General features: G+C 39.5%; 1 protein-coding gene across 1 annotated transcript in view; it reads right to left on the bottom strand.

The window, feature by feature from the left end:
• The window catches only part of ttc39a (tetratricopeptide repeat domain 39A), a 115615-nt gene that overhangs the window by 12684 nt on the left and 92089 nt on the right, over nt 1–10842 (bottom strand). Inside the window, exons 13-15 of the mRNA XM_067990235.1 lie at nt 7842–7933; nt 1809–1929; nt 1124–1235 (exon numbers count right to left, since the gene is read on the bottom strand). Of these exons, the coding sequence (XP_067846336.1) occupies nt 1124–1235; nt 1809–1929; nt 7842–7933 (325 nt within the window). The remainder of the gene's footprint in view (nt 1–1123; nt 1236–1808; nt 1930–7841; nt 7934–10842) is intronic.

The following is a 10842-nucleotide window of genomic DNA, read 5'->3' as shown; positions in this document are numbered from 1 at the left end:
CCCTTCAAGCCTGCTCCGCCATTCAATATGATCATGGCTGATACTCTATCTCAATACCATGTTCCCGCTCTCTCCCCATCCCTCATGATGCCTTTTGTGTCTAGAAATCTATCTAGCTCCTTCTTAAATATATTCAGTGACTTGGCCTCCACAGCCTTCTGTGGACCCCCCAGCCAGGGGAAACATCCTCCCTGCATCCAGTCTATCTAACCCTGTCAGAATTTTATATGTTTCAATGAGATCCCCTCTCATTCTTCTAAACTCGAGTGAATACAGGCCGAGTCGACCCAATCTCTCCTCATATGACAGTCCTGCCATCCCAGGAATAAGTCTGGTGAACCTTCACTGCACTCCCTCTATGGCAAGTATATCCTTTCTTAGGTAAGGAAACCAAAACTGCACACAATACTCCAGGTATGATCTCACCAAGGCCCTGTATAACTGCAGTAAGACATCCTTGCTCTTGTACTCAAATCGTCTTGCAATGAAGGCCAACATAATATTTGCCTTCCTAACTGCTTGCTGCACCTGCATGTTTGCTTTCAGTGACTGATGTACAAGGACACTCAGGTCCCTTTGTACATCAACACTTCCCCAATCTATCACCATTTAAATAATACTCTGCCTTTCTGTTTTTCCTTCCGAAGTGGGTAACTTCACATTTATCCACATGATACTACATCTGCCATGTATTTGCCCACTCACTCAACTTGTCTAAATCGCCTTGAAGCCTCTCTTCATCCTCCTCACAACTCACAATCCCACCTAGTTTTGTGTTGTCAGCAAACTTGGAAATATTATATTTGGTTCCCTCATCCAAATCATTGATATATATTCTGAATAGCTAGGGCCCAAGCACTGATCCCTGCAGTACCCCACTAGTCACTGCCTGCCACCCTGAAAAAACCCATTTATTCTTACTCTCTGTTTCCTATCTGTCAACCAATATATATTAAAATCATTAGGAGAATCTCAAGATTCAGGTAATATATATTCACTCTTATGGGATATCTGAAACCATCAGATGTAGAACTGTCTTGCAGTTCCCTCCTGCCTTTCCATAATTCTACAGGTTCCTTACTGCTTAATGTTAAGTTCAATATGAGCTTCAGAATGGACTTACCTGGGGCACTGTCAAGTGTCCTCTCAGCTTCATTAAGTGTCTCGAGCATGCCTTCAGTCAGGTGTTGATGTTTCCCAATCACCGTATAGCCATTCCAAATATACATCATTTCCTAAAAATATGTTAATTAAATTATATCTCTTTTGCTGCTTTGTTCACCAAACGCAAGTACTTTTCATGAAAGATTTTTTTAACTATAAACAAATTTCAAGTGGTCAGGCTTACTTTGAAATAAAAAGTGCATTGCTCTATAGTAATCTCCCTAATCTGGCTCAGGAGTGAAAAAAGTGTCTTACATACAAAAAGAAAATACATGACCAAATATTCTACCCATTGGGTACACACACAAGCAGTTCAACACTTCAATTCTGTAATGTTGATTGTTATAGGTTTGGTACCAACATCATAGAGTCTCTGAATTGCAGCAGATTCATAACAGTAATATTGGGGGGCGGGGAAGGGAAGGGAAACAGGAGAGACAGTTAGAAGGAGAGAAGGGAGAGAATTAACTGCAGCAGGTTTACACCAGTAATGAGACAGAGTAGTTTCATTCACAAAATTATCAAACCCAGTGATAAAATTTCATCACAGAAAAGAGCAAAGGTAAGAACAAAGAAAAGCATTCAAGAGACTGGCATCCTTTGTGAAACCATAGTACATTACTGGTATAATATATTGCACTCACTAAAGCAGGTACTGGGAGTTTTACGGGATTCTGTGAAAGATACCGTCGAGCCTTCCTGATTGCAAACTTTTCTGTAGGCAGAGATTTCCCAGCAATTTTCTGTTTCATGCTTGGCACTTTTCTGGTGACAAAAGAGTGCGGAGGTATAGATGTGTTTAATATTCTCCAATATTTTCCAGCATAGCATATTCACAGAGCAAATCTAAGCAATCTTTGTCCCTAAGCACCATAACACATGATACCTCTGTGGTGTTCCAGGATAACAGCTGAGCACAAGTATAATGAGAAGTATTAATTCATCAGAGTAATCATTAAGCACACCATTGGCATGGTGAAGCAGCACTTCACAAGATGTAGAGAAGCCTGCAATACAGTCTGGCTAAGGTTTTGAGGATCGCAGTAGTCTGCTACATGCAGACACAACTTCCATACTGCCCCATGCTCTACCCTCAGCCTTGTAACTTCCTCTGCTTCTAATATTTATCCAGTTTTCCATGAAAAGGTGCATTGGTCTCTGCTTCAGCCATTCCCTATGGCAAAGCATTCCATGCTCCAAAAAAACCTGTGTGTAAAGACATTTCTCCAAACCTCTCTCATTACTTTGTTAGTTATTTTAAATTGATGGCACCGTGTAACTAACTCCTCAACCAGAGGAAATAGTCTTTCCCTATCAAAAATCTTTGTATTTTAATAACTTCTATTAAATCTCCTTTTAGCCTTCTCTGTTCCAGTGGGAATAGTCCCAGTGTCTCAAGTCTCATGACTATAGTTTCCCATCCCTGGCATCAGCCTTGGTGAATCTATGCTGCTCGTCTCCAGATCTGTAATGTCCTTTCTATAATGGGGCAGCCAAAACCGCACATGGCACTCTATTCGTGGCCTAACTAATGTTTTGTGCAAATTCATTATTATTTGTTTACTCTTGTGCTCTAAGCTCCTATTTACAAACCTAAAATTCTATTTTTTTTATGGTTTTATCTACCTGCACTCTCGCTTTCAGGACATAATGTATTTGAACCCGAGATCTATCTGTTCATCCATTCTCTCTTCATTGTCATTCCTTATTTTTTTCTCCCAAAGTGTATTACCTCACGCTTATCCACATTAAACTGCACCGGTACCTGTCTACCCATTCTGCTAACCTGTACATCTTCCCGAGTATTTTAGAGTCCTCTTCATTGTTTGCTAAACCTCCTACTTTCATGTCAGCAAATTTTGAGATTGTGTTCCTTGTACCCAACTCCAAATCATCTATATATATATATATATATATATATATTGAGAACAAAAGTGGACCCAACACTGATCCCATGGGATACACCACTTCCAACCCACCTTCAGTTTGAGCAAGGCCCACATTACCTAACTCTGTGGGGTTGATTTTTGTGATCGGGCCTTATTTAAATGGCAAGCTGCCAGCACTATTCATAGCGTTTATTGGCAGCTCATCATGTGGGAGGGTGGGAAATCCAGTGGGCCTGCTGCTCTTCAAGGGGAGGTGAAGTTTCACTGGTGGTGAGTGAACAGTGCGTTATTGAGGAAGCAGGCAGAATATACGGCCAAGACACCCAATTTTCAGATACTTCCATGGAGGTCTTCGTGGAGCAAGTGAGCACCAGGAAGGAGGTCCTCTTCCCTTCAGATCAGCGACCAGAGCCCCAGAAAATTAGCAGCATCAGTGGAGAGACATGGCTGGGCAAATCAATGCCAGTAGTATAGTTCCTAGGAGCAGGTTGTGGTGCATGAAGAAATCTAATGACCTTACCAGGATTGCCAAAATCAGACTCCTCTTCACACCTACAGTGGTTCAAGAAGAAGGCTCACCACCACTTTCTCAAGGGCAACAAGGGATGGGCAATAAATGCACGCCTTCCTAGCAATGCCCATATCCCACAAATTCATTTTAAAAAATATTTCTTGCTTGCAATACAGCCCTGCAACACCATACTTTAGCCTCAGCACTAACAATCCTTCCGAATGCTGCTTCACAAGCCTCTCTGCCAATCACAACGGCACACTTATGCTTGCACTCACACTCAATACCTGCAACAACGGCCCATGATTTGTGGACGGGTTGAGGAACTAGCAGTGGCCATGCTGATTGACAAGAAAATTGTATTGAGATCTTAACTGCGTTATTTCCCCCTATTTCAATATTTAAGTTAGGTCCCCGCTTCTGGTGGGAGTGCTGGCCACCTAAATCAAGGTCTGTCCAAATATTGGAATAAACACACTTCTAGCTGTAAGTCGGTATATTTTTTCTTACCGTTTTCATCCTGCTACTCCTGTAAACAGGGTGACAGCGAGATGAAAATCAGCCCCCTTGTTTCTTATCCATCAACCTGATGCTCCATTTCATCTTAAAGTGTGCTCCTGAATTCTTCTAACAAGCCCCGTGAAACATTGAACATATTCCAAAAATCCATCTACACTACACCTTCGGAATTCTCTTATCATTCAATCAGTTGTTTCCTCCAAAAACTCTTAAATTTGTCAAACACGATATGCCTTTAAGTAATCCATCTGCTGTGTGTTCTGCTTTAATCCATGCATTTCTAAGGTGGTGGTGGGCCACCTTCTAGAACCGGTGTAGTCCGTGTGATGTAGGTGCATATCATCAGGGCCTGATGACTCCTCCACTCCGCGTTCTGTTAATTCTGTCAGAATCGATTCCTCTTCTACAGTCAGTTCTATCAATTGTTCCCTATCCTCCTCTAGCACACCTATGTTCTCACTTCCACCATCATTTGTAAAAACCAAACCAAAATATTTATTTAGTATCACTGCCATACTTTAATCCTCCACAATTAGATTTCCTCCTGCATTGCTGAGTGGTCCTCCCCCCACCCCTCTATTATTTTACTGTTTACATTCTTATAAAAGCCCTTATTATTTCCTTTTACATTATCTGCTGGTATTTTACCATATTCCCTTTTAATCGCCCTTTTCCCCCTCCGGACTACATTTTCTATATTCCTCATGATTATTGTTAGTATTGTTGACCCTAAATTTACTATATGCCTCCCTTTAAGTTTCAGTTTTGTTTTAATCTCTCTATTTATCCACGGAATGCTGTACTTCACCATCCCTGGACACATCCCTAAATATTAACCTTTATGTAGCAATTTGTTGCTGATCATCCATGGTGCCCCTCTGGCCTGTCCACCTTTCTTTGACAGCTTCCCACTTCTAACAAAACAGTCGAGAAGTTCATTTTTCATTAATTACAAGGACAAAGAATTATTTAAATATGTGTCACCTAAACTCAAATTAAACTGCCAATCAAACACATAATAAAAAAACCCCCACAAGAACTACATGCCTGACACTCTCCCTTTGATGCTTGAACAGAAATAAAAAAACTTCTATATTTTGGGGCTGTTGTATACTAAAAACAGAGTGGGCCATTTCTGTGACCATTGCTCACTTTTAATCCCACATGTACTGAGAGAAAGAAGCCAATAAATACCAAGATACATCACAGATAAATATGCTTCATTTTTGTCACAGTATCATTAAAAGGGCCACAGAAGAGGAAGATCCCCCAGCACAAAAAGAGGAGCAGGAGTAGCTCGAAGAGGCTGTGGAAGAGAGCTCATTGCCAGTGACAAAAGCCACGTCAAACTCCATTCTTTTCACTTGAAGTTGTGCACACAGCATTAAGTGTCCTGGTTACATCTTTCCCATGCCCTCCCAAAATTGCCTTAACCAACAGTACATTAAATCTTCTATGCTACTCACAAATCACTCTCTGCATACACAACGATTTTAGTGCAACCAGATTTTTAAAGCCAAACATATTGAAGTGCAATTTCCAGATCTCCAACCGCAGCTTTGGCAGAGGATGAGCAGGAACCCGGGAGAAATGGTGTAACTGGCCATTTCTGCCATTTCTCCACAATTCTGCCAACCGTCCCATGAAAATTCTAACCCATTGTGTTTGAATGTCACCATTGGGTGAGCTCCTAGTCATGGGCGTTTTCTATGCCAACTGCTCCCCCATATTATTCAAATGATACTGACCCTCGACATGATGTGCAGTATGCTGAGCCTACATGTAAGTATACCTGACTGAAAAATCTGGGCTTTTGTCTGTATAAAGTAGTTAAATCATTCGTTGATTAAAACCTGAATATCTGGCTACATTTCTTTAATTGAAACTGGATTAATTCCCATTATTTTCCATAGAGCTCTTAACTTGATATTTCTTTTGCCATCCAGTGTGCAATCTTTTCAGTTGCTGTAAAAATCATGCTTCTTTTACTTGATATTCTTATATTGAAGAGATTATTTAGGCAAGAATCTCAGCTTCTTTGAAGTGCTAGTTACTTTAAAACGTTTGTAAAAATCCATTAAAACATTGATATTTTGTCTCTAATAACCACAGATATTTTGCCACCAGGGGGTAGTACAGCACTGCAGGACTATTATTCCTCATGATGGTACAGTTTACATTGTTTTCTTTTAGATTGAAATTGCCAGAATTGATACTTTAATCCACCCATATGACTGCCTACTGGATTTTTGCTATAATTAGTTTGGTAACCTTTTAGTATAGTGGAATCATAATTTGAAATGCATGGTAATAAGAAACCATAGTCCAAATATAACCTTTTTGGGTTTATTTGTAAGTACCTGAATTTTGCTTTAAATCAGCAGCATTTAGAATTCAAAAGATGCTAGTTCTTTAAAATAAAGCACAAATACTTCAATTTTTCATTTCCTGCTATGAGCATCTCTGCAACACAGAGGATCACTGCCTGGCCAAGTAGTTTAATGTGGGCGGATGCGACATATTGAGAATCTAAACCTAGGCCTAAACCACTAAGACTGCCCACTATCACCCCCACCTCCACAGATCCTCCAAACATTACATTTGTGCAAAGGCCACTATGGGATAAACCTCTAGGAGACACATTCAAATCTTCCTTAATCACTTCCACGATTGATGAGCCCCTAGAATATTCCAAACATCTGGCTCGTGATTTGCCCTAGATATTACCCCAAACTTCTTCCAATAGCTCCCTAATGGCTCAGTGGGTTTACACAGACCAGGAAGATTCCAAGTCCGATTCCCGGGCTGTCGTGAATCACCTGATCTCAGACGGAGTGGTAGTAGGGGTGCTACAACTGGCATCAACATTTCTGACTTATGGAGGGGAAAATCAGCCAAGGTAGCTAGCTACTCCTGATCATTACCCAGTATCCCCTATTGGAAATGTGATTATATGGGTTTATGTGACATCAGGTGAGGTCAGGACTTTGTGAATATGGTTGAATATCGTACTGATACTCACCGCCAAGGCTCACTCATGAAGAATGGCTATTTGGGTAACGTTTCAGAGAGCAGTTTCTACCTATGGAATTATACCTCAGCAAGGAGTTAACACCCTCAGCAGAGTTGGGAAGGGGGGAAAAAAACAGGAAAAAAAGGAAAACCACCTTCTCCCAGGTATCCACATTCTTCAGAATGACATTCTTGATTTGTTTCCCTTTCCCACTAAATATTAATGAATTTTTTACATTACAGCTGCACAGACACTGGGACAATCTGTTTCTGACAATATTTCTCATTTGTATTGTTAATTGGGAATACTGTGTAACAATTTAGAAATTTCCTAAAGGTATGCATGTATGTAAAATGTGACTGACTAGAATTATCTCTGGAAATCATTTAGGTCAGCAGTAATGAGTATGTAGAAAGCTATATGCATAGTTATTCAACCAGTCAGCAGTCAGAGCAGACCTATGGACAGTACAAGTCTGCAATATCTTTGTACTGCTATACTGTGTTCTTTTCTTTTCAAAAAGTTTATTTTATTTTTAAAAAATAAACAAGTATATGCACTGAAGTATGAAACTCAATATGGCAATAATTTGACTTTACTAAACTTTGATGACCTAACCCCTGATGATAATACATGTCAAGAAGTTAAAACTGTATGCCAAATACATCTTCCAGGATTAAAAATATTATTTAAAAAACAACTAAAACAAATGAATGCAAGCATGTTAATTCATTAAAAGACTGACCTGAATAGTTCAATTTCATCATCCCCAAAAGGTTTGTGATCCTCATCCCCAAACATGCTGAGATAGGCTGCTTTCATGTACATGTATGTAGACTGTGTTAAAGGAAAAGGAAAAGATTTAGGCAACCTTCTCCCTGACTATTATTGTTCTTTTTTATTCTTTCAGCCTTTTCAATATTTTTCCCCAAATGATTTTTTTACATTGTAAAAATAATACAAAAATTATTTAGTTCCAGTATTAGGAATGACTAGACTGATTTTACTTCCATTTATAATCCCTGTGATTATGAATAAATAACTAATTTATAATATTAATAATACCAGTGGAAACATGTTGTCATGTCATCTTTGTAATAACAGTGTTTTTGGAGAGTTTTCAGTTTTATCTTATCCAATCAAAGTAGAGAGAATTTCCTCCCATCTGTCTGGGTTAGATTCACACCCAGCTCGAGGAGACATATCTTTTTCACTGTAATAATGCAGTGCCAATGACATCATAAAATGCTAAATAAGGACATACGGATTGAATTGATGTTATAGATGCCACTCTAAATTTAAACACTGTCGTTGTCACTCATATTACTATTCAGCCCTTAAACTCTGATCATCACTAGATCAATGCATGTGCAACCCTGGTGGTTTCAATCTGGTATCTACTAGATTCCTTTTTGATAGATTCTAGATATACAAGGCTGAAATTCCAGAAGAGCAGCATTTTTTATCTTCACTGTGTCCCTCTGGTTTCCCATTCGTGAACCAATAGAAAGAGGCACTTGTTTCCCCGCCTCCAACCTTGTAACCACGAAAAGTTGGGTTAGAGAGTGCCATCGATGAGGGCAGTAATGTGTTCCTACAGTTACCAGCATTCTATCAATGTAAAAGTGCCTATAGCTGGAAGTGATTATTTGTTCCATTCATCAACAATATACCAGAAAAGAGAAAAGGATAAGGAAGTAGTACAGGAAAGTGATGGGGGTAATGGTAAACAGATTGTGTCAGGAAGGGACAGAGCGTACAAACATAAGAGTGCGCTAGCAAATGGGTCCGGGGTAGGAAAGAATGGTAAAAAGACCACATTAAAGGTTCTTTATCTGAATGCGCACAGCATTCGTAATAAGATAGATGAATTGACGGCACAAATAGAAACAAATGGGTATGATCTCGTGGCCATTACAGAGACGTGATTGCAAGGTGACCAAGGTTGGGAGCTAAATATTCAGGGTTATTTAACATTTCGGAAGGATAGGAAGAAAGGTAAAGGTGGTGGGGTAGCTCTGTTAATAAAGGATGAAATTGGTATAATAGTGAGAAGATCAAGATGTCGAATCAATTTGGGTGGAGGTAAGAAATGGCAAGGGAAAGAAATCACTGGTGGGAGGAGTATATGTGCTCCCTAACAGTCGCGACCCTGTAGGGCAAAATATAAATCAGGAACTAAGGGGGGCTTGTAAAAAAGGTAATGTAATAATCATGGGCGATTTTAACTTTCAGATTGGACAAATCAAATTGGCAAAAATAGACCTGAAGAGGAGTTCATAGAGTGTATTAGGGACTGTTTCTTAGACCAATACGTCGGGGAACCAACCAGGGAACAGGCTATTTTGGATCTGGTAATGGGTAACGAAACAGGATTAATTAATGATCTCAAAGTAAAGGATCCCTTGGGAAGCAGTGATCGTAACATGATAGAATTTCACATCCAGTTTGAGAGTGAGGATCTTGGGTCTGAAATTACTGTATTAAACTTAAATAAGGGCAATTATAAAGGAATGAGGGTGGAATTGGCTAAAGTGGACTGGGTAAACAGATTAGATGGTATGATGGTGGATAAGCAGTGGCAAACATTTAAAAAGATATTTTATGACTTGCAACAAAAATATATCCCTGTGAGGAGGAAAGACTCCACAAAAAGGGTGAACCAACCATGGCTAACTAAGGAAGACAAGGATGGTATCAGGTTAAAGGAAAAGCTTACAACATGGCAAAGATTACTGGTAAGCCCGAAGATTGGGAAAACTTTAAAAACCAGCAAAGGATGACTAAAAGATTAATAAAGAGGGAGAAAATAAATTATGAGAGTAAACTAGCAAGAAATATAAAAACTAACAATAAAAGCTTCTACAAGTATATAAAAAGGAAGAGGGTAGACTGGGGAAATAATAATGGAAAACAAAGAAATGGCAGAGGAATTGAACAGATATTTTGTATCTGTCTTCACAGTAAAAGACACTAAAAACATAGCAATAATAGTAGATAATCAAGGGGCAAAGGGGAGGGAGGAACTAAAAACAATCACTATCACTAGAGGAAAAAGTACCAGGTAAACTAATGGGTCTAAAGGCTGACAAGTCCCCTGGACCTGATGGCTTGCATCCAAGGGTCTTAAAGGAAGTGGCTACAGAGATAGTGGATACATTGGTTGTAATCTTCCAGAATTCACTAGATTCTGGAAAGGTCCCAGCGGATTGGAAAACCGCAAACGTAACACCTTTATTCAAGAAGGGAGTGAGACAGAAAGCAGGTAACTATAGACCAGTTAGCCTAACATCTGTCATTGGAAAAATGCTAGAATCCATTTTTAAGGAAGTAGTAGCAGGACATTTGGAGACTCATAATACAATCAAGGAGAGTCAACATAGTTTTATGAAGGGGAAATCATGTCTGACAAATTTATTAGAGTTCTTTCAGGAAGTAATGGGCAGGGTGGATAAAGGGGAACCAATGGATGCAGTATATTTGGATTTCCAAAAGGCATTCGATAAGGTGCCACATAAAAGATTACTGCACAAGATAAGAGCTCATGGTGTTGGGGGTAATATACTGGAATGGATAGAGGATTGGCTAACTCACAGAAAACAAAGAGTCGGGATAAAAGGGTAATTTTCAGGATGGCAATCTGTAACTAGTGGGGTGCCACAGGGATCAGTGCTGGAGCCTCAACTATTTACAATATCTATCAATGACATGGATGAAGGAACAGTGTCTTGTGGCCAAATTTGCTG

This window comes from Heptranchias perlo, chromosome 9 (genome assembly GCF_035084215.1).
Source record: "Heptranchias perlo isolate sHepPer1 chromosome 9, sHepPer1.hap1, whole genome shotgun sequence".
In the NCBI taxonomy this organism is placed as follows: domain Eukaryota; kingdom Metazoa; phylum Chordata; class Chondrichthyes; order Hexanchiformes; family Hexanchidae; genus Heptranchias; species Heptranchias perlo.
Note: the sequence above shows the minus strand (reverse complement) of the source record. Positions and strands in the feature narration are given on the sequence as shown.